At 44.2% G+C, this 24,392-nt stretch overlaps 1 protein-coding gene across 18 annotated transcripts in view; it reads left to right on the top strand.

Annotated features, from left to right (window-relative positions):
- The window catches only part of MAP2K6 (mitogen-activated protein kinase kinase 6), a 116,024-nt gene extending 97,424 nt beyond the window's left edge, over positions 1 to 18,600 (top strand). For 4 of the 18 annotated variants that reach the window (XM_059048382.2, XM_067020748.1, XM_067020758.1 and 1 more), the window contains 5 exons: positions 1,456 to 1,583; positions 2,740 to 2,817; positions 4,239 to 4,378; positions 11,934 to 11,979; positions 18,257 to 18,600. In XM_059048382.2, coding sequence (XP_058904365.1) covers positions 1,456 to 1,583; positions 2,740 to 2,817; positions 4,239 to 4,378; positions 11,934 to 11,979; positions 18,257 to 18,334 — 470 coding nt within the window. In that variant the 3' untranslated portion in view covers positions 18,335 to 18,600. Of the gene's footprint in view, positions 1 to 1,455; positions 1,584 to 2,739; positions 2,823 to 4,238; positions 4,696 to 11,933; positions 11,980 to 16,576; positions 18,073 to 18,256 lie in introns of those variants that run through there. The other 14 variants (XM_067020757.1, XM_067020749.1, XM_067020747.1 and 11 more) reach the window with 8 other exon arrangements.
- The last annotated feature ends 5,792 nt before the right edge of the window (positions 18,601 to 24,392 follow it).

The following is a 24,392-nucleotide window of genomic DNA, read 5'->3' as shown; positions in this document are numbered from 1 at the left end:
TAACTTCTTTCTTTTGAGTACATGCCCTTTGTGAAAAGTGTCACTAGGGAAAAAATTAACTGTAATGTCTAATTCCATTATTGAGACATAACGATGGTTTATCTATCTGGGGAGTGTGTTCTCTCTCTCGAGACTGAAGGATTCATTCAAGAACTGTAGAATGAAACCCCTTTATCCACATGTATATTCTGTGACCTGCCTCCTGGCCTGGAATATCTGGGTTTATGATGAGTTAACACCTTGTGACCTCTGACACACTTCCGGCAGAAGCATCCATCAAAACTGGTTGCTCTGATCGTATTTGGTGTATTGTTATGTCACAGTCTGCCTTTTCATTCCACTAGATGCGCAACAGATCATTATGACCCGAGCTTTGAAAACACTATTTTACTGTCACAAGAACAATCAGCATGAGCTCTACCCTCACAACAAATTCTAAGGGGCACAATATAGAACTGTTCATTAACAGGGGCAATGTTGCAATGGCCGATCTCTAGAACGTATTCATCTAACATAACAGAGATGATTGGCCCATGGGGCTAGGCGTTTGATTCAATCATCAATTTTTAAGTTCTTACTGCATGTACGAGGGCAACCAAGATGCGAAATTAGATAGAGGAAACAGTTTTTTCCATTGATGGATTCCCAATCCGACAAGGAGGACACAACGTGAAATAGAACAGGGGTCCCCGACCCCCGGGCTTCGGACTGGTACCCGTCCGTGGCGCGTTGGGAACCGGGCCGCACAGCAGGAGGTGGGCAGCAGGAGAGCGGGTGAAGCTTCATCTGCCGCTCCTCACCCCGCTCCCCTCCCCACCCCGCTCCCCCCACGCTCCCCCCCCCCCGCTCGCGTTACTGCCGGAACCATCCCCGCCCACCGCCATCCCCCCCGTGGAACAATTGTCTTCCACGAAACCGGTCCCCGGTGCCAAAAGGGTTGGGGCCGGCTGAGATAGAAAGCAGACTACTAACCCAACACCCAGCAGAACAAGAAGTAATGAGATCAGACTGAGTGAACTAATGAAAACCGTTTTTGTGACTCTATTCATTTTGAATACACTGTTGATGTCATTTTATGGTCTGTCTTCCACGTATATAAGAATGTCCTTTCTCTTTCTTCCTAAGCTTTCCGTAATCCAAATCAACTTAATAAATTCCGCTTTTGTAAATTGAAATAAAACATTTGAAAATGATTAAAAAAAAAGAAAAGGAAGAAAATCAAGTTGATTCCCCCCCCCTTTCTTAGCTTTGATGTTTTTCTTTCTTTTTTAAAAAAATTTTTTATTTTATGTTGGAGTAGAGTTGATTTACAATGTTGAATCATGGGGGTGGCGGTTACTTCTGCACTGGGTCTTGAGAAGAAAGTGAAGGGGAAGGAGGAAGGGAGGTTCCGGGGCCCCCGGTGGTAGAGGGATGCGGCTACCAGCCCGGGCTCCCGGCCGCTCTGGCTTTCAGACGTCAAGCCTTCCAACGTGCTCATCAACACCGTGGGCCAGGTGAAGATGTGCGATTTTGGCATCAGCGGCTACCTTGTTGACTCCGTCGCCAAAACTATTGATGCAGGGTGCAAGCCGTACATGGCCGTAAGTACAGCAGCTGGGGGTGGCGTCGGGAATGTGACTGCCTTCAAACCACGCCAGCAAATAGGAAAGGGACGGCCAGGGAGGGAAAACAGAGATGCAGGCGCCTAAGATGCAAGAAATATTCTGCATCTTCTTTTTTCTTAATATTTCCTGTCTGAAATACTCAATCCCTTGCTTCGTATGTATTCTTTTAAAAACAAATCAGGTAAAGGAGGCTTCCCCGACAGTCCAGTGGTTAAGACTCCACACTTCCAATGCATGGGGTGCAGGTTTGATCCCTGGTTGGGGAACTAAGATCCCACGTGCTGTTCGGTGTGGCCAAAATAAAACAAAACAAAAAAACCTTACACAATGTTATATGTCAACTGTATCTCAATAAAGGTGGAAAAATAAAATAAAATTTAAAAATATGCAATGAATTACGTTGCCTATGTTTCTACAAATCACTCTTTAAAAATATCAGGCAAAGAGGTATATTCTTTGAAAAAGAAGGTGGGTAATACATAGAGCCCACACAATTTTCTACACTGTGTTGCAGGGGAATGCTGCCTTGTTTGTTGAGAACAGAACAGAAGAAAGAATTAAAATTCCCCAAACAAGTCAGTTAAGTGAGTCCTGAAGGAACCTCATGGCTATGAAGGTTCATTGGCGTTAGCAGAGACCCTGGGACTCCCTTTAACTTAAGGGACTTCTACTGTAAATATTCTACTTGGAAATGAACTTGCTCTTGGAATTTAAAAGCTTTCTGTCCATGTTTAGCTAAAAGATGTTGAGGTCTATTAACACGAGACAGTAGCCCAGTGACTCTTGTTGACTCTTTTTACTGAGTTCTGGACTGTTGGTCTTTTAAACAAGGAAACTTGTAGGCTGACAAAGTAATTGTATAATGTACATCGTGTTCTTCATAAGGCAGAATTGAAATTGCTTTTGATTGAAAGGGGACTTTGATCCATTACCGTCTCCAAGACAAGACGTGTGGAGAAGGAGGAAAATCCCATGGAGACGTTGTTATTTATTGTAGTTAGTGAGCCTCTTGGCCTGGGAGGTATGTTAGCAGCTCACAGCAACTCACTGGGCAGCTGGTGACACTCCCACCCCTGAGCCTTTATGGAGCCAAGAATGTCATCTCAGTTGTCTTTTTCTGTCTCCTTTCCAGCCCGAGAGAATAAACCCAGAGCTCAACCAGAAGGGATACAGCGTGAAGTCCGACATTTGGAGTCTGGGCATCACCATGGTAGTGTATGCTAATCATCGCGGACCAGGGTGTTTGGGGCATGAAGTTGGAATGGGGTGGACCTGGAGAACAAGAGGCAGGTGCCTGAGATGCTGGTCTGAGAGAGCAGGAGATTGGGAGCGACCATTGTCTGCAGCATGGTGTAGCAGCAATACCGAACTGGGACTGGACAAAACGCAGTTCTCTTGATTCTACTCCCAAGTAGTTGTGCCCCTGGTTCACTGACGGAAGCACATCGACTCTCTCACTGTCCCCATCTGTAAAATGAGAGGGTCTGACTACCGTTCCTGATAGTTTTCTTTATGGTTTAAAATTAAATTATTCTAATCAAGGCGTGCAGAAGCTTAAGCTACTCAAAGAGCGCTAATGTGTGTGGACCCTGATAGAGCTTTTTTTCCCCCCAATTTTTATCTTATACTGGAGCATAGCTGATTAACAATGTTGTGTTAGTTTCATGTGTACAGCAAAGTGGTTCAGTTACACATGTATCTATTCTTTTTCAAATTATTTTCCCATTTAGGTTACTACAGAATATCAAGCAGAGTTCCCCGTGCTATACAGCAGGTCCTTGTTGGTGATCTGTTTTAAATATAGCCGCGTGTACGTGTCAGAATCCCAAACTCCAGATCTATCCCCTGCCCAGACCCTGACAGAGCTTTGTTATCCAGGCCATGGGCTCAGCTTCCCAGCACATGGTTGTGACCGAAGTCTTGGCTGTGGAGTACAGGTATAGCCCAAACGCATAGTGGCGCGTAGGATAATTTTCTCAGGCCCAGACCTAAAGGTACACGGCGAGTGCCTGACCTGTAACTTTGCTGATTACAAACTTTCAGTGCACCGCCGAGGTCTGGAACGGTGCTCCTGTCTCCTGCCCAGACACAGCAGCTGATTAAATCCTGTGAGGTATTTCACATCCCTGCCCGGAGAGCACGTGATCCTGTCAGAGCAAAGTGGCCTTTACTCAAGTCCAAAAAGAGATCAGTCATTTGGTTCTAGTTTGTTTTTTTTGTTGTTGTTTTTAATTCTAGCACGCGCCCAGCAGATGGCAGCAGATGCACAGCTCTGTAAGAGTCTTGGGGCGAGAATTGCTTTTTAGACTCAACCTTTGAAAACCTGGTGGCTTTACATCCTGCTGGCTTACAGTTTTATGAAGGGCCACACACCGGGTTTTAGGGGGGACCCAGTTTTCAGCAGGCCTCAGTGGCCGTCTCCGGCACGACGTTACCTGAAGACCCCTAGCGCTAGGACTCGGAGGAAAAGCGCTCGAGAACATATAGCATTAGTTCCCCGGCAGTTTACTTGATGGTCAGCATTGTGCCTCCCTCCGGCTCTCCTGGGGCCAAGCGGACTCCCTAGAGGACCCCTCTTTACCTACGCAGCCCCGTGTAAGCGCCTGTCTCCTTGTGTCCCTCTCCCTCTAGATCGAGCTGGCCATCCTTCGGTTTCCCTATGATTCGTGGGGAACTCCTTTTCAGCAGCTCAAACAGGTGGTGGAGGAGCCGTCGCCACAACTCCCCGCAGACAAGTTCTCCGAAGAGTTTGTTGACTTTACCTCACAGTGGTAAGAGAGCCTGTCTCTCAGAGGCCAGCGTGAAGGAACAAGAGGAGTTCTCATGACTTCCCCCGTCGTCTTAATCCACGATGCATACCTCCATCCCCAAAGCATTGACGAGCCCGTCCTTGCTGCTGAGCAACAAAGATGGCTCTGCCCCTCCCCCGCTGAGCTCAGAGCCAAGGAGGGAGTGTCCGCGGCCGGTCATTGTAGCGCAGACCGCAAGTCCAGACATGGAGACGTGCATAGGGGGCTTGGGGAGCGCAGACGGACAGCACTGGGTTGAGTTTCTGGAGGAAATAAATGCTGAGCTGGGACCCTGTGAGGTACGTCCAAGCGAAAGGGACACAGGGGAGGAAGCGGTACTCCAGGCAGAAGGGACGCCGTGCGCCGTATCGCCAAAGAGGGAGAAACTCGTTCACGGCGGTTTTCAGGCACGTGATGTTGACCAGAGCACGAAGAGAAAGGCGGGTAGACCCACCGGAGGGCTGGGGATGCAGAGTAGCTATGACACAAAGAACCACCCGGGGTAAGACACAGAGAGAGGCTACTTTCAGAGCCCTCCTTAGGTAGCTAGGAGCCTTACAAAGTAGTTCTAGTGTCCGTAGGCTGATTCTTACAGAACACTTGCTACCTTACGGATATGCCTGCCCATAAGCACACAGCGGACGGTACTGGGTGGCGGAGGCGGGGGCGGGGGCGGTGGCTGAGATGGGAAAATTTAAAAAGTTGGAAGGAACCGTGCTAATGCTGTAAACTTTGTTTTCATGGAAATTGACAGTGGAATTGAGGAAACTTGGAGAGGGGATTGTTTTCTCCAGGAAATCTGGTGATTTCTGTCTGCGTAGGGACCACGATGCTTGGCATGCTTTGATACTGATGACCGTCTCAAGTGATGCTGGAAAGAGGAGGCTGCGTTGGAGCCGAGGTGGTTTATCTGGGCGCCTCCGGGGTAGATGAGACTTGGAGGAAGGGACTCAGAGGTGGCGAGAGGCCGAGCTGCGACCCTCAGAGAGGGGCGGTCTGGCCGCGGGCTGCTAAGGAGGGGCTGGCGTTCTGAAGGCTGCTTGAGAGGCCGGCCTCCCCGAGGTTACTGTTCCTTGGCCTCCACGCCCTTTGGAAGAAGCCTTCTGAATACGGTTTTTATTAGGAAACATGATTAAGACCAAGCAGCTGCCTATTGCTGATGAAACTGAGGCCTTGAGACTTTTCATCAGCTCTAAGCCCACATCACCCCGGGTCCTTTTCCCGAAGGATATATGAGGCTGAGCTGCCACTGTTTGTTTCTGGTGTCGTTTTGGCTGAATGGCCAGAGAGGGCTGTAGGACAGTGTGCCGCTGGGCCCTCCTGTTACGTGCGTCCTCTGGGCCCTGGGGATGCGTCCTCCTCTCTGCTCTCCTTGCCCGGGTCTGCCGGGAGTGGTGGCACACCTGCCAGGCTGAGACGGCTTCCAGATTTTGCCTGCTGGTTTTGAGAACTTGGTTTTTGTTTTGGATTTTTGTTTTCCTTATCCTCCGATGTTTAAAGGTCACCCAGGAAAATGGATTGCGTCATCTTGGATCGTTCACACTGATGGTTTTCAAGAAGGGTGGGAATGGAGAAGGGCCTTCTGTAAGGAAGCCGTTTCAAGCTCTCTACTTTATGAGCTTTCTCCCACCTGGCCCGCTCTCCCGAGGTTCTGGGACCTTCAGGAAGCCTCGCCAGGAGCGAGGCTGGTGTGCAAAGTCTGAGAAGCCGCGCGGCCTGCTGTGAAGCAGCGGTTTAGCCTGAGAGTTCGCGGCTCTGGCTGCTCGCTTCTAAGGTGTGCCGCCACCTACGCCTCGGCCTCAGAGCCTCTGATCGACTTGCCCAGGGGAGCGTGCTGAGAATCGGTCCTGTTCAAATGTTCTCACATCATGCTGCTCTAGGGCTGAGGTGGGAACCCATGACTTACATCTATGCTCTAGGGACCCGTTACTAACTGCTTCCTCTTCAGAAAGCTCCTTTTTGTCTGCAATTTATTGAAAAACCGTTGGATGACTTTTTCTTTTACCAGTTTTCTTCTCTTACTTAGAACTTCCCCTAAAGAGTCAGTGTTAAAGCTTTTTTCCAGATATTTTAGAAACGAAAGCTTTGGACAAAACCCATGTTTTCTAATGTTAGCGCACGCACACATCTGTGGAAGCTGCAGACCCTCGTGCTCCTGTGCTTTATATAGCAGCCGCCCTGGCCCGCCCGCCCCGCCACAGAGCACGAGTGTCCTCACGGCCACCCCTCGGAGGCCTCTGCTTCCCTCTCGTTTTCTCTCATGTTTAGTCCCAGCTACTATGGTTCATTAACTTCAAAATTTTGAGCCATAGACATTTTCCAGCTTTCTCGGAATTGTTAATTCCGTTAATACTGTCGATTCTTTGTCATTTCATTTGCACTCAAGTCAGCCAGTCTAGCTTGTTTATGGGCTTCCTTAAAATAATAATAATACTAATTGAAACAAAACTCAAATCGTTTTAACTTTGAAGTTGTCCAAGAATAAATTCTTTCTCAGACTTTTGAGTGTGGTAGCTCCTATGGAATCTGATACCTACGGTCAATTGTGTAGAATAGTCATTTTTGTTGGTATGAGAATTGACAAGCTGAAGGCGAGTATTCATTCTGAATTTTATGAGCATCCCTACTTATCCTCAGTCGGATTTTTTGAGAGCCCCAGGCCCTCCTGTCTCAGATGCCAGGCGCACTGTTTTTTGCCTGCCGTAAACCACCAATATATTTTCTTTGACACCCCCTTAGTGTGGACATTGTTTTGAAGTCAACTGAGTTGGGAAAGTTGTCTAATACTTCAAAAAAGAGTATTAATTTTTGGGGGGATTTCATGAATGGCTTAGATCTTTATGGAAGCAATTTTATGTTTCACGTGGATTAGCATACGATACACACCTGCCCACAATAGCAGTCTAGGTATTCACTTGTTTTATGACTGACAGTTTTAAGTTTGATTTGGGGCTGGGTGGAAAGAATGGAAAAATGATCATTACCTAGAAAACACCTCTTTTATTTCTTCATGAAAGAAACATGTAGCCTATGAGTGTTATCTCCCTTTTATACCTGGTTCCTCCGTTTTCCTGTGTATTTCTGAGGCACAGCTTCATGAAAGGACCCCTTTTTGAGTGACCTCTGTGTGTATTTTGTATTTTTATGATATAGTCAGGCTACAATCCTTCAGGATTTCTCAAAAAGCCCAACTCTTTGTGGAAAGTGGGGAAGAAGGACTACAGATTTGGACGGTGAAAAACTTAATCTCAAAATTTGAGAAAGATGCATCGGTGTTTTTATTCCCTACGTCTGTCCTCGGGTTAAATGTAGAACTAGAAGAAAAAGGGTGCGTTACTCACGGCTTAGGTGACCGGTCAGGGTGTCTGCGACGTCCCGTGGGAAGCAGCCGCCGTTAGCATCTGACGACATCGCAGTGCTGCTGCAGCCGTGCACCTTCATCCAGGGCATCAGCTTGCTGGTCACTCTCCTCTGGTCACTGCTGGTCAGTTGACAGTACAGTGTGGCTTGAGGGGTGGAGTAGAGACACTTACTGGCTGTATCACTGTCGTATCCAAAGTTATGATATGATAGAGCCCAGAGACCCGGCTGGTATCTTTCTTTTGTAGCAGCATCAGAGAAACGTTATCCTCTGAGTTGGGGTAAGGGGTGCGGGGAGGAGAGAAAAGAAAAGAAAAGAAAGTTAAGGCATTTATTCCTTATGAACTTGAAGAAAACAACAACAGCAACGATACCTTACAAACCCCTCCTTTCTGTGCTGATTTTGAAATAGGACCAGCGAATGACATTTTCTTCCTCTTTTTTCCCTACACCTGGCTTTCTTATCTGAGGGCTTTTGAAGAGTTCCTGGAGCCAGGGAGGCTCACCATCCAGGCCTTGTTTGGGGATTCACGGTAGAGAAATCGAATAGAAAAGCCTTACATTCTAGTCCTACAGAAGGTTTCACAACTGACTTTCTCCAGAAGATGGGATCTTGGCAGGCTTACAGTTTTTCACCATAACCTCTTTCGATAGGTTAGAGGCGTGGGGGCTGAGAGAAGGTCCCCGGGGAGCAGCTCTGCGAAGAGCCCGAACAGCTTGACTGCCTTCTTGCTGTGCCTTTAGGCCTATTTAAGAGCTCAGTGCCCAGTCCACCAGCCCAATGTCCATCGGAGATGGTCAGAGGCCCAGCCAGATGTTGATACTGTGTGAACTAGTACAAAAGAGACACAATCAAACATAGTTCCTGACTTGTTTAGGAAGGACAGTAAAAAGAGGCACTGGATATTTATTTAGCTTGTGACAAATGTATGGCTCGGGAGGCACATTGTGTTTTTATTCTGTGGACGCACCAAAGAGCCCTTCTTGGAAACAGTCAGGGGGAATTCAAATAGGCAGAAATCCTCTGGTCAGCACAAACTTCAAGCTAGCAATTCTCAAGGCGGCACAAAGCTGTTTTTTAGTGTCAGCTACGGTCAGGAGTGTGTGTTGTGGCATTTGGAAGAGGAATTAGGGCAGTTAGCTAATTGCACGCTTGAAAATGACAAGCCACTTGAAAATCAAAAGTCTGACTCAAATCCAAAAAGAAATTGGTGTAGCTTTGAACTCCACAGTTGTTATTTTGTACTGAATTTCAAGCACTTCCTATTAAACATGGAAAATTTGCTTTTTTTCCTAACCTTATCCTGAGTATTTTGCTATTCTTAGCCCATGTTTTGAAGCGTTCTTGATTTAAAAGATGGAGAGAATGGGTTATATCCGTTATATTAATGCAATAAACAGCCTTGGTTTGCTGTGTAAATATTTTCCAACATACTCTGCAGTAGTGCTTATGGTCCACTCTGAGATTTCTAATCAGAGGCCGTAAGTCAAGAAATAGTCTATTGACAGTGATCTCTGAGGTTTTAGGAATTCTTAACGCTTTATGATGGTCAACTTGGGGTATTTTCCCTACATTTCCTTTATACAAAAAAATCTGGAGACATTTTCATAAACTGTTCCACAAATGAAAAGATAAGACGTCCTGACTTAAAATGACCTCTCCTTAAAAAAATAAGTATTTAATTTATTCTACGTGACGAGAAGAGAGAGCATCATTTCATTATGTACTAAATAGAAGGTCAAAAATCAGCTATATCACAGAGAACTCAGGTCGGTAAAAGAGGGCATTGTTTGAATTACTTGAGAGGCAAGCTTTTCTTTCTATCATTTCCTTGGTTCAGGGTTGACCAGTGAGAGGTGGGAATGGAAAGTTGGCATGTGGTCTTCAAGGAGACTTTTTCAGAGTCTGTGTAGATTTAGGGTTTGATGCTTGACTAACGGTCCATCTAAATAGGACACTTGACATCAACCACTTGACTACTGAGTGTGGATTTAACGTTGCATGTGTGCTTTTCCTTACTGATTTTAGGAAGATGAATTGTTCAGATTATAGAGAAGACTTTCTGGTTCTTGATTCGATTTGAACAATAGCCGAAATTCAGGGCTTTTGTACATTAGTCTGTTTTTGCTTTTTTTCCAAGGGTCTCTGTGCAAGTCAGCCGCGCTCCTGGGATCACATTTCTTCCGTGTTTCTTTCTAGATGAACTAGCTCTTGAACTTAGAAAGAAAGACTTTTGTTTCCTGGGGTGGAAGGCAGGGAGGGGAGGTAGACACGAGGATATGCCCAAATGAGAGCTGAACCAACTGGAGATGATTGTAAGGCAACTTCATTTCAGAGAAGGAGCTAGGAGGGGCAGCGAGGAGGAATGCCCTAGGACACATAGCCCAGGGTTTCCCGACCTCGGCACTAGTGACATTTTGGATTGGGTCGTTCTTTATTGTTGGGTGTCCTGTGCATTACGGGATGCTTAGCAGCATCCTTGGCCTCTACCTATTAGTACCAATAACCGCTCCCCCCCCCCCGCCCCCCGACCAGCTGTATCAACCAGAAGTGCCTCCAGACATTGCCGAAGTCCCCTGGAGGGCAAAACCACCTGCAGTTGAGAACCACCAACAGAGCCTTCTAGAATCTCAGGATAGAGGCGCACGTGGCGTCATCAGTGGGAGCTACAAGGTCTCGTTCAATTCACTCAGGCACATTGTCCCATGCCAACCCAGCTGTGACAGTGGATAAGCCCTCTTTCTAATCCACTCTTATTTTTATCCTCAGCTGAGATGAAACTTTCTCTCTTAGGTTGTCTGGGCTGTGAGGTCACTAGGGTCCTAGATCTGCCCTCAGTTCCAGGTTGAAACTTCTGTCCTCACACCTACCTGTACCCTGTCTCAGGTTCCCTGGCTTCTACCCACAGCATTGCCTGGACTCGACGGGTAGGCTGCTTTCAGTTGCTCTGCTTCAAACTCTTCCTTTTCTTCTTTTTTTTTTTTTTTTTTCATTTTGTGTTGTTTTAAACCATAGTTTTTCCAAGCATCTCAGCTGTTTCACTCTCTGGTTCTGTATCTGGCCTTGCCCTCAATTGTTAGCCTCTGCGGGTGGAACAGAGCTCATGTCACACATGCTAGGTCTCATTTTCTCAAAATGATCCATTAGCACAAATCCCAGCCACCCAATAATCCGTCACTTTTTGGTTCCTTCAACGCCAGGCAAACTTCCTTTCCATTCATGTATGATTTTATGGCCCAGGGCAGAGGAGTCTGTAGGCTGCCTTGCAAATCATACTTTTCAAAGTCATTCTTTTCTCCATTCTGTAACCTGGGATTCCAACTCCAAATAAACTGCTTCTTTTCTTTTTTTTTTTTTTTTTCCATTTTAAGGCTGTGGGTGGATAAAGAGGTGGGTCAAGAACAGGGGTGAGGGGTTGGTCTCTTCATACTGCAGTTTTATTACTATTGCCTCCAGTGTCAAATGTGATTAAAATGTCTGTGTGTACAGACAGCTGAACGAATGGGAGCCACTTGACAGTAGTGTATGACCACCAAGTATCGATACTTCTAAGAATAACTGCTAAGTCCTTGGCCGCGTGTGCTTTCTCTTTCCTCAGCCAAGAGGTCGTAAACCAGCAGCGTGACCGTAGACATTTTTCTTGTGTTTTGCTTCTCTCTCAAGCAGGTTCAGCAGGGAGTAGGTAAAAGCAAATTATACATGCAAGGGGCCAGAGGCAAAGAGAACGAGGTACTGAAGATAGTGAGGAGATACTGAATGTAACATAAGAAATACCTGCCAATTTCTTTGCAAGTGGGGGTGGATTAAACACTGTTTTGAAGGAAAGGAGACATGTATTTTGATATATAATAAAAGTTGGTTTTTATGTCATTGGTAAAATGTCATAAGGAACGTAAACACGCACACACACACACACACACACACACACACACACTCACACTCTCTCTCTCTCTCTCTCTCTCTCTCTCTCTCATTATTCCCATTAAGGTACACCCAGAATGATTTAAAACATAACTGGTAAGACTAACCAAAAAGGAAAGTCAAGACGGGAGATTTATGTTTTCAGTACATTTTTAAAGGTGGTTCTGTTTAGTCTTCTACGGGTTCTGAAATCCTAGTCTAGTGAAAATACAGATGGTTTCTAGATTTTAATGTGATCTTCTTTTTTTCTTTAAGCTTGAAGAAGAATTCCAAAGAAAGGCCAACATATCCAGAGCTTATGGTGAGTATTGTTAGTGGTGTAGATGTGTCCAGACCAATCGCGAGTACAGGGAAAATGACTGACCCCGAAATGATAGTCAAACAGCCGTACTGGAAGTGCGGATTCACTGAGACATTGGTAAGTGAGGTTAAACTGAGAAAAAAAGAGCTGAGGCTTTCGTGTGCCCTACATTCGTCCTTCGTATAAGCAGGCTGTGTCACCAGTCTTAGCTATTTTTTACATGATAATAAAACCTGTCATCGTATAGACCAAATTATGTGTGTGAAATTTATATTTTCAAATTTTAAAGACATTAGGAGTCACCAAGGAACACAAAACGAAGGAAACCATAATTTAAAGGATTTCAGTAATGAGAGAAGCTTAAGTGCTACATGACTGATCAATTTTTGATAAAATGTTTAGGATTCGTTGGATGAACTCTTTTTGGTGGGAGTTTAGGGAGGAAAGAATCACTTTGTTTTCTCCTGGTTTCACTTTAGTGGAAAAAAGTAAGACAAAGCCTTATTAATTTGAATGATCCTACCTCAGCATTCAGTTTATTATTTGCGCTATCCATAAAAAAGGTGAAAATAAGACCTCAGGGTTGTTGTTTTTAAATACTTTCTTTTAAATCATGGAGACTGCAATTCTAAGCTAGTTACAGATGATTGTTTAATAGACATAGTAGGGACCTATACTTGGCAGTTCTTACCTACAAATATGTTGAATGCAGGAGAGACATTTTTTTTGAAATATAAAATTCAGACTATTTACTGATTTGTGTTAATCCCTCCCTCGATGTGTTTCAATTATTAAGGTTTTAATTTTAGCAAGGAAAGGAAGAATTCTGTTCGTGCACAATTGCAAAAGACATAAGAGCAAACCTTGGCACCATTTCTAACTGGAGCGTAGTTATGCAGCAGGAGGTAAATGCTTGCTCCCATCCCATCCCGTCCCACCCACAAGCAGCGCTCAATCTTCAGGACCAACTCCAGGCAGGTGACAGAAGCACAGGTTCCTGATGTCTCTTAACAAATGGGATGGTGAAGTGGCTCCAGCCTGGAAAAGTATAGCTTGTTACCTATTGTATGTCTTCTTTGGAAAAATGTCTAGTCAGGTCCTCTGTCCACTTTTAAATTGGATTATTTGGGGGTTTTCTGCTATTGAGTTGTATGAGTTCTTTTTTTTTTTTTTTTTGGCTGCACCATGCCAGGATCTTAGTTCTCTGACCAGGGATGGAAGCCGCACCCCCTGCAGTGGAAGTGGGGAGTCTTAACCACTGGACCACCAGGAAGTCCCCCTTTTTCTTTTTTTTTTTGAGTCCCTTATATATTTTGGATAATAACCCCTTATCAGAGATATGGTTTGCAATTATTTTCTCCCATTCCACAGATTGCCTTTTCATTCTGTTGTTTCTTTGCCGTGCAGAAGGGTTTTAGTTGGATACAGTCCCACTTGTTGATTTTTTCCAACAAGTACATGGAAAGGTATCACTAGTCACCAGGGACATACACATCAAAACCGCAGTCAGATATCACCTCACACCTGTTAGGAGTGGTGTGAAAGATAAGAGATGAACACTGGTGAAGATGCAGAGAAAAGGGAGTCCTTGTACAACATTGGTGGGAATGTAAACTGGTACAGCCAGTATCGAAAACAGTTACGGAGGTTCTTCACAAAATTAAAGACAGAACTATCTTATGATGAACAATTCCGCTTCTGGGCATATATCTGAAGGAAATGAAATCACTATCTTGAAGAGATATCTGCACCCCCATGTTCATTGCAGCAGTATTTATAACAGCCAAGACGTGGAAACAATCTAATTGTCCAATGATGGATGAATAGATAAAGAAAAAAAATATATATATATATATACACACACACACAATGGAATATTATTCAAGCATTAAAAAAGGAAATCCTGCCATTTACAACAACATGGGTGAAGCCTGAGGACATTATTCTAAGTGAAGTAAGTCAGACAGAAAAAAACAAATACTGTATGATCTAACTTAAATGTGGAATCTTAAAAAAATTCAACTTAAAGAAACAGAGAGTAGACTGGTGGTGGCCAGGGGTGGGTGGGTTGGGGGACTGGATAAAGGTGGTTAAAGAATACAGATTTCTATTCACAAGACGAATAAGTTCTGGGGGTAGAATATATAGCATGGGGACTAGAGTTAACAACACTGTATTTATTATATATATTCAGAAGTTTCCAGGAAAGTAGAAAGCATATCTGGTTAGTCACAGCTTAACTCGTGGATTTTTAGTTCTGTTGGTTAAGCTTGGATTTAAGTCTGAACCATGCATCGACTGGGTGACTGTGAAAGAATTCTGGGAAGAGTCTGACAAGAGACAAGGCATCCTTCTTGGGCTTCTCTGTCCTCCTTAAAAAGGCAGCCCCTGGGACTCAGCATTCAACTAAGCTTTATTCAACTAATACCCGCAATTGAGGCAGAAAAGGAGATGAGTAATGCTTGAAAAAATCTTAGCATACTGCATGTTTGGATTAAATATTTCCTCTCTGATTATGTTTCTAACAGCCAGTCAGGGGCCTTTTCAACCCTGGCTACTCTTTTTTGGTATTCTTCTACAACCCCCAGAGTATTTTAAAATTAATTTCACATAAAGGGCAATAGGCATAGAGTGATTCCTGTGGGGTCCTATGGAGCTTGTACTCCTATTTTAAAGTTGCCTTGTTTGTCACTCTTTTTATTTTATTTTATTTTATTTATTTATTTTTTGTGGTACGCGGGCCTCTCACTGTTGTGGCCTCTCCCGTTGCGGAGCACAGGCTCCGGACGCGCAGGCTCAGCGGCCACGGCTCACGGGCCCAGCCGCTCCGCGGCACGTGGGATCTTCCCGGACCGGGGCACGAACCCGCGTCCCCTGCCTCGGCAGGCGGATTCTCAACCACCGCGCCACCAGGGAAGCCCTGTCACTCTTTTTAGATAAAAGAATATTTTCTGTATATGTCTGGTGATTTAAAATGCATGACTTTTTTTCCCCCTTCCAAGTGACTTCTTATCAGAGGTTTCAATGGAACACCCTTGAGAAAAAATGATGAGTCCTAGCTTAATATCCATTGGTAGCTGACGCTGAATTCTACTTTTCCAATTTATTCTAACACTATGGTCTATTATGGTCTACATATTAATGTTGTAAGATCATGTGGGTCTCCCCCCCACCCCCGCCTTTTATGGCATTCATCTTTGTAGTCCTGGAAACAGACTTGCCTTTTAAGGCCATAACTGCTCCTTGCTTTTTCTGTGGAATTGAGGTTTTTCAATGGAAAATTTGAGTTCAAACTCTTTGACTGTAGCTTTGGGAAAACACATGCTGAGAGGTTATTGTTTAGGTTGTGGGAGTTGGTGAAGAGGTAGAAAGGAAAAAAAAACCTCCTTTTTTCCAGGTGAAGAACAGTATAATTAAGGCCCCAACCCAGACATGTACCTCTTATAGAAATCCCATATATTTTGCTCCCTGTTTGGACTGAGGTGTGGACATGCTTTAAGGTCGTTTCATTTGCTTATTCTCTCAAATGTCCACGGGGGAACATGACTCAGTAGGAATCGTTCTTCTGGGGTAGGGGACCAGCCAATGTTTTTGTCAAGGACTAGACAGTAAATATTTTAGGTTTTGTGGGCTGTCACAACAGCTTGACTCCGTTGTTTCAGCGTGAGAGCCGCCATACTCAATAGGTAAACAAAAGGGTGTGGCTGTGTTCCAACAAAACTTTATTTCAGAAATAGGCAGTGAGCGAGACATGGCCGCTGGTCCGTCCGTTGTTGGCCCCTGTCCTAGACGATAACCGCCAGAAATGAGAACCAGGTGACTGCCCAGCGAGGCGATTATGTTCTCTCTGAATGCCCTGGGAAGTCCTAGATTGCATCACTGTTAAACGGGGATGACCGAACACAGAGAAAAGCGTCGCCTTGAGGGATGAGGTGTCCGCAGGGCATCTGGAGACTCTTGGTGGCGGCGGCGACGCTCCTGGCAGAATGTTCGAGTCCTCCCTTCCGGTCCCGGGCCCCTCTTTTGAGAACCTCAGCCTGGGCCTATGGCCTGGGGATGATCCCACGGCGCCCCTTCGCTGCCTCCTGGTCGCTGCCCTTGCTATTCTGAGCCGATTGCTGATAGAAGGCACTGGCTGCCCCCCAACCTTTTACAGCCTCAAAACCCACTCAAGAAGACGAGCCACACTTTCCATTTCCGCGCCCGCCTGCTTCCCCGGCCTCTGCCCTCTGGCTCTCACAGCATCTTCCCGGCCTGAGAAGAAACTGAGAGGTGCCCGAGGAGTTTTTTTCTTTTTTAAGAGGCTCCAGGTCAGGTTACTGAATTCAATCACAGACCCGGGCTGCGAACACTGAGCCAATAACCACGAGCAGAACCAGAGGTAGGACAGGACTGGCAGGCATTGAAAGCAGTCACTGAGACAATCCAAGGCTTGACGTGTCCTGTTTTGATAGCAAAAAGCTTTAAAGGACATAAAATGATCTCTAAATGTCAAGATGATGTGGGAAAGCTAATAAGCATGATGGTAAAACACTTGGTAAGTGTGCTGTGTAAGTGGTTAGTAATCAAAAGTAATGCTTCTATTTATTTATCCAAGGAGCTCAAGAGGAAGGGCCCAGCACCTAGAGCTTCAGTTAATACCATGGATATGAAACTCTGGAGCAGCACCCAACCTGTATCTTCAGATGGGCAAAGGCAGAAAAACCTCTTTTTTTTTTTTTTTTTTTTTTTCAGTCACGATACTTAATGGTGACCACCTACTTTCTTTGGGGCTTTATTTCTTTGTTCCTTTCCCATTTGCATTGTTTTCTAAAACTTCCATGGGCGGGCATTCAGTTTCCCACAGGGCTGACTCATCCAGCCCTCTGCTGTCAGGTTTAAAACAAATATAATTAGAAAACCTACAGCTAGGCAACATGAAGGCTGTAAACTAAAATCCTCGAAGTCAGGGGAAAGCGAGTGAGTCATCTACATGTCTGCGTGCAAAGATACTCATATTTAGCTATTCAACTGGTTCTTGAGAACAATACCCCCAGACAATGTGGGAGAGGGCCCCCCCCAGCTCGGGGGCATTGAAGGAACTGTCCTTTTTGGTTTGTTCGGTTTGTTCTGTTTCCCCTGGGAGAACTGTGGATCGTGGGGTGATGTATCTACTTCTAACCAGAGGTGTAAGGTTCCAGTGTGACAGCCAGGCACTTCCTGTAACAAAACTGGGCGATTGGGGAAGGACCGCCGTGCTGCAGAGCAAATGGCTTCGTTTCCTTCAGAACTGTTTTGAAATGTGTGGCTTCCTGTATTGGACCGTGCTTATTCCCCCAGCAAAGAACAAGACTTGATGTAACGTTTACTGAATCGGAGCTGCATGAATAGAGACCATTTTCTGCTTTTCAGTTGTTAAATTCCAAGTTGAATTTTCTCTGCCCATACTTCGAGTTGGGCAGGCTACATTATTTTCCAAATGGATCAAATCATCATGGAAAGACATATGTATCACTTGTAGATGTGGCTTAAAGAGTAGCATTGTTAACTGTTCTAGTCCAAACCAGCTCGCCTGGTATTTTAAAAACTGGTTTCTCACCCTGCCACCCATTTCTTGAGAATTGAATGTACATAAGCCTCTGACGTTTCTCATTATTTTACTACTGTGTCTTTCTAAAAATTACTTTGTAAGGGACAGGGTTATTGGCAACTCGGAGCCTTGGACCATCTTTGCTATTCCTTGTATTTTACCAGGGATGGATGTATATAGCTAGTTACATGTGTACATTTTAAAGCAGCAGATACACGTCATGGAATATACACCAAAATGGGGGGAGCAGCAGCTGAGCAATATCTTTAAAGAGTTTGCATGGGGGGGAGGGGGGTGAACTGGGAGATTGGGACGGACGTATATACACGACCATGTGTAAAACAGAGAGCTAGTGGGAAGCTGCCGTAGAGCGCAGGGAGCTCAGCGCGGCGCTCTGTGCTGACCTAGAGGGGCGGGAAGGGGAGGGGGGAGGTCCCAGAGGGAGGGGACATGTGCATACATAGAGCTGATTCACTTCGTTGTACAGCAGAAACTAACACAACACTGTAAAGCAGTTATACTCCAATAAAAAAAAAAAAGTTTGCATTACTAAATGTGTACTTGGTTTGGGAGGGGGTAGGAAGAGGAGTCCAGTTTAGCCCTGATAGGGGTACTTAATTTGTTGACTAACCAGATCTGTTAATTTGGTAATCTCGTGCATTGTCAGTGACAGGTATTAATATCAGGTATTTTTCTTTTCTCTACCAGCAACATCCATTTTTCACCCTACATGAATCCAAAGCGACAGACGTGGCATCTTTTGTAAAATCGATTCTTGGAGACTAAAAACAATGGACTCCATCAGTTGACCCTCATGTGGATTGGTGGGTTTAACGGGGTGAAGCAAGTTCACTAAAGCGCCAATAGAAACTCATCTTTGAGATAATTTAACCCTGCCTCTCAGAAGGTTTTTTTCTCCCCATTTCCTTTTTTTTTTTTTCCCCCCCAAAGGGGGCCTTGGAATCTATAGTATAGAATGAACTGTCTAGATGGAAGAAATATGATAAAGGCTTAGGACTTAAAAAGGTGATTAAATATTTAATGATGTATCATACGAGTCCTTAGGCTTTTCAGACTTCTCTCGTTCTTTACAAAATGAATGCATTGGCCCTGGTAAAAAGGTGCGACAGTGGTGATGAAATTGTAAGTAGATCTGTGGTTTGTCCCACTTATTATTTTAATATTTATGTTGAAGTGCTTGGTTGAAAAGATTGCATTTTATGCAAGGAGGGAGAGACAAAAGACGAGATTTCATTTTTTAAGTTCAGTCGTGTCTGTGGTCCAGAAGTTGTTATTTAATGTGCATCTTTAAGAGTATTATAAAAGTATCCACCAGGAGCTCTTGTGAAGTATCTGTCCCAGCTGCTGTGGCTGCTGCCGTGTTCCTAAATTTCTGCTCCATCCTGGGTAATAACCACATATTCTGGTGAAGTGGCAAGGTATCCTGGTCATACTCTTTTCCCAACTTTGGAAAACATACAATCCCTTTTATCACAGCTCAAAGAGTCACAGATTTGGTTCTCTTGACATCTGTGTTACACTATTAATGGAATGTGATTGGTGATGTGCTTTTCTATCATCTGTCTATCCTTCTACACGGGCGCGCATGTGTGTGTTTGTATTTGATGTCACAAATTCTGCCACATGGCTCTTATAAATAACGTCTAACATCTATAAGTAACGTCTGAGGAGGACGTCTGTCCGTCCTAAGGGGAAATACGTCAAACCACACAGAGGACCAGTGCCTTCCTCTGCTTTTCCCCTCCTACAGTGTCTAAGCCCCAAGGATTGCCTTTACTCTACCCTTTTAGTTTGTTTTTTGGTTTTGTTTTCTGTTCACTGAAGAAGCCTTACTATAAATGGAAGGGCTGCAGTAGGAGAAAACTAAAGGCAGTGAGTCCTTCTCTGATAAGGTGAGGAGATAATGGGAAGGGCTGAATGAATTCCTGGAAGTAGAGGCCACATTTCCACGGGCTGAGTTCAAGGCACGTCCTTCACCAGCAGTGGATCCCTCCACGGTGGGAGGCCAGCTCCATGGGGATTCCTAACAGGTTGGCGAAGCAACAAAAGCTCTTGCTCGTGGCCAGATCCACCCATGGGTTCTCCGCTTTGGGGCTCGAGGTTCCTCAAAGGTCAAAGAGTGAGGTGGTCCACAGGGAAAATACGACTGATAAGCACCAGGCAGCACTGCTCTTGGACACTGTGTGTTAATACAAAGCTCTGGCAGCACAAGGGCAGAGGGTTTTTACCAGAAGAAAAAGGAACACACTCTGTTCCTTCCTTTGCCTCAAGTTCACAAATACGGAGAGAAGACTGCTCCCTTGACTACGCCACTTTTTTCCCTTTTAGATTTTGAAGTGCAATCGTATCTTTTCCTCTCTTTGCATGTTTCCCTTGCTCTTGGCATCCAGCGCATATGCCCAGAGAGGGTATGGCTCGGCCATACACTTCTTCATCTTCAGTTCCAAGACACACCTGTTTGATAAACATCCAATTCATCTGCTTTGATGCTACCCCAGTCTTCGTCTTTTGCCAGCCAGAAAAAAAGGGTATTATCCCAGTTATCATTGCCATTCGCTGTCCTACCCTTCTTCCTAAATCTGGAAGTTTCTCTCTTTGAGACCCAGAGAAAAAAAAATCACAACTGTATTCATTCATCTTCTGAGAAAAGAAAGTAGCAGAGAAAAATCTGAGGCCGTTTCATGACAGTTTTTGGTGAAACATGTAAAGCAAGACGTCTATCTGGTCTGGGTCAGATTACTCTTACCTCTTGTTCAATGTGATTTCTACTTTGAAATTTTCTCAACTAACTGTGTGTCTCCTGTGTACCCCTCTCCAGTCTGTGAGCCCAGGGCCTGGACTTGCAAAACAAGCACAGCCGGGGAGAGGACTCAGTCAGTGGTTCTCAACCCTGGTGCACACGGGAATCCCTGGGCGCTTGTGGACACTGTTAATGCCGAGGTCCCAGAGATTCTCACTTAATTGGTCAGGGGAGGACCTGGGGGGTGGCATTTTTTACCGAGGCCACTATTGTGATTCTGATGTGCAGCAGGGTTGAGAGCATGGTCTACCACCCCTAAGGAGAGAGATGGAATACTGACTTGAAATTTGGGATACCTTTTCCCCACAGAAACGATGATGTACACGGTGATTGGGTATCTTATGTACTAAAGTAGAATATGGCCTGATAGCCTTACCAGCCTAAAGTTGGGGTTTTTTTTTAGAAACTGTGTCGTAAGTTCTAAACAACTAATTTTAAAATAAATATAGAGATGCATAAACTATATTTAAGTTGATGTAAGTTGGGAGTCTCCTGTACGTGTGTGTGTGTGTGTGTGTGTGGAGAGAGAGAGAAGACATCCCTGTCCAGGGATGATACTCAAAATATTTAATGTGCTACCAGCATGGACCATCTGAATATTAGCCTTGCCTATAATTATCAGTGTATCAGAAAGTCAATATATCTCTATAAAAGAGATCATGCTCTTTTTTCCACAAATGTATTTGATTTGGTGTGCTATAATTACCCACATGATATATTGTCTTTATGTTGACATAAGTATCAATTGCTCTCTATATTCTTGGCTTCAGAGGTATATGCCAAAAGAGTAATGAGAATGACTTTTAGGACAAGTGCCGTTTATGTGTGTGTATCAGTAAGGATTGCTCTTCAGAGGAAACACTTTCAGGATTATTTATGTGAATAATGCTACTAAATATCTTGGCCACTTCTCTTTCAGAAAAGCCTTCAGAATCCACTTCCTCCCCCATACGTGTTACATGTGGAATCATCATTTTATAATCACTCCTTAGTTGTTTGTTTTTACAAAAATCCTTACCAGGTATTTTCCTCTTTGTTTTACCTGCCTTGTGTATCAGACTTAGCACCAAGCTGGGCTTGGCAACTTCTAGAGGTCAAAGTTGCCCTTAGAGCTGGAGTTTTACCATTGAAAACTTTTAAGTGTCTTTTTAAAAGACCATGCATTGGCTCTGAAGATAATTTCAAATGTAGATTTCTCAAAAAAGCACATGTTCGTTTTTAAGCAAAGTCAACCTCCCTGGAGTAAGTGCAGAGCCTCCCCAGTGCTGACTAAAGGAGAAGGAAATCACACAGATATGTGTATTTCATGATAAAGTATCAAATAGCCCCCCATTTCCCACCTGGCAACTTCTATCAGCCCCGATGTGGAAGAACCGTCCGTTCTTCTAGTGTCTGTGAGTTTGGTCGCACTGATGTAATCAGAACAAATTGGTTACGTGAGCCACTTCTCTCTTGCTCACACAGTCTGAGATAGAAAATGAGTGTGTGTGTGTACAGCTCAGAACTGTTTGTCTTTTACCGTGCTTGTGTATCCTCCAAGCCTAACCCAAAATGTATACGCCAGAGATTCCCAAACATCCTCTGTTCAGGGCGCCACTGACTGTCTTAGTAACTTTTTCCACGGTGCCCTAGGCCAAAAGAAATACTTAATAGTTCCATTTATTAAGTCGTTAGGTCCACAAAACATTTTTTTCATGTTAACACAGTTTATTAAACTAGCAAGGAGAAGCTGATAATTGAAATGACAATAAACAGTACCATTTACGGGAGCATCAAAAACCTCAAAATGCTTAGGGACAGATTTAGCAAAATAGACACAACACCTGAACAGTGAAAACTATACAATGTTTCAGAGAGAAATGAAGGAGACCTAAATAAACGGAGTGAAATGTTATGTTCCTGCATTGGAAGATACTGTTTTCATATCAGTTCTTTCCAAATTGATTTACAGAATCAATGCACTCTCAATAAAAATTCCAGCAGGTTTTAAAAATATATAAATTGACAAGTTGATTCTAAAATTTATATAGAAGCACAAAAGATCTGTAATAGCTAAAACAGTTTTGAAGTAAAAGAGCAAAGTTGGAGGACTTACACAGTTGTCCTTGGTACCCTTGGGGGACTGGTTCCAGGACACCCCATGGATACCCAAGTCCCTTTTATAAAATGGTATAATATTTGCCTATAATCTGGGCACATCCTCCCACACTAGGTCTACACAACTTAACTGTAGTAGTTTGCAGGATGTCCTACAGATGTCACAGTGGTTCCCTTGAAAAGTTACGATATCTTGTGTCCCTAGTTTTCCGTGGAGTCTCAGGGTGTCTCAGCACACAGTTTGGGAACCACAGATGTATGTTTTACTGATATTTTTTTTTGCTCTGTCTACAGCTCGTGACCCTGAAAACGCAACTCTTGGTTACTCAGTCCTCTGTACGACCTCACTTTTGTGTCTCATCATTGTTGCTGCTTGCCTCTCATTGATTAGGTTTTTAATTGAGGCCCTACCCTTCTTTGCTGTTCCTCAGCCCCTCGACCCCGTCATGGTCTAGAAAGTGAAACATCCCTTTGCCCCAGCATTGGAGGAGGTCAGCCTCGAGGCTAAAGAGGCACTGTTTTCTGCGAATGCAGTTGATTTAATGTCCTTGGAACAGAATCACAAAGGAGGCAGAGAGAGGGAAACGTTTTTGTAGTTTAACTCTAAAAATGCTTTTGTTGACCAAGAGGCTTCACCAGCTCTGCTCAGGGAAACTACTCTGTTTCTCCCAAAGGTGTCGAACGAAACACTTGATCTTTGGCCTGAAAGTGCAGTGGATACCTACTTCTTAATTTCCCAACCCCAATGCTTTTTTAGCTATGTAACATCCTCTGACCTTGAAGGAGGATTCTTATTTTCATGAAATTCATTGGAGCTGGTGGTCAGATCTAGGAAAATGAATTAAACCTCTACTGTGCTGGGGATTTTGCCCTCTTAATGTCTGTCTATGATTTAAAGGGAGATTTCCTAGCTTAAAAGACTCTTCCATTTTTATTAGCAAGTAGAAGGTGCAGTTTTCAATCCAACCCCTGATGATTTACATATTCAGATGGCAAAAGGCCAGAGTAAAATCTAGGAAGAGGAAGTTACCAAACCTGATAGAATAGACAAAAGGTATTTTACTGTAGAAGGTCCATGTTCCTCTTATCTAGGTGTGTGTGTGTGTGTGTGTGTGTGTGTGTGTAGCACTGTTTAATGTGCTAAGGATACTCTTTGGTTTTCTTTGACTTTAAGTGGGGTACTCTGGATTGCTTTGAGACTCTGTTGAAAGCTAGGACCTTTTCCCTAGGAAAATGTACACTGTACATGAGCACATAGTTTTGCAAACATTTTTCGTTGTGGGAGAGGGGTGTAGAGTACAATTCCATATGATCAATAACTTCTGGCTCTACAAAAGGTGGACTGTGACACCCTAGACCAGGGGTTGGCAAACTTTTTCTGTATAAAGGGCCAGAGAGGAGATATTTCTGGATCTGTGTGCCATGCAGTCTCTGTTGCAATGATTCAAGTCTGCTGTCAGAGAGTGAAAGCATCCATAAACAATATGTAAATGGATGAGCACAGTGCCATGTTCCAATAAAACTTTATTTACAAAATCAGGCAATGGGCCAGGCCATGGTTTTCCATAACCTGTTCTAGACCATCAGATACAAAACTGCAACTGATTAATTCTATGTATAGACTTCTTCCATTTAGTGAGTATTTAGCTCAACTGCTGTTGAGGCAGATTAGGAAGATGGACATAGGAAACTGAATTCTGAAAAGACGGGGACTGTTCAATCCCATGAAAATTGCCTCTTAATTTCCTCAGGTAAGTATTCTGCTCTGGAAGCCAATGGGACAATTTTCTTCAGATTAAATTGAGTATCCACCTTTTGCATTTCTATGCAATAACTTACTTCGTAACATGGAGGTAAAGGCACACTTCTCCTAGACGTTCCCTGCATTCTTGTCTCTTAGCTTTGCATTTTGTTTCTCTTTGTGGT

Source organism: Kogia breviceps, chromosome 19 (genome assembly GCF_026419965.1).
Source record: "Kogia breviceps isolate mKogBre1 chromosome 19, mKogBre1 haplotype 1, whole genome shotgun sequence".
NCBI classification, from domain to species: Eukaryota; Metazoa; Chordata; class Mammalia; order Artiodactyla; family Physeteridae; genus Kogia; species Kogia breviceps.
The sequence above is the reverse complement of the archived record's forward strand: the minus strand, read 5'-3'. Positions and strand labels throughout refer to the sequence as shown.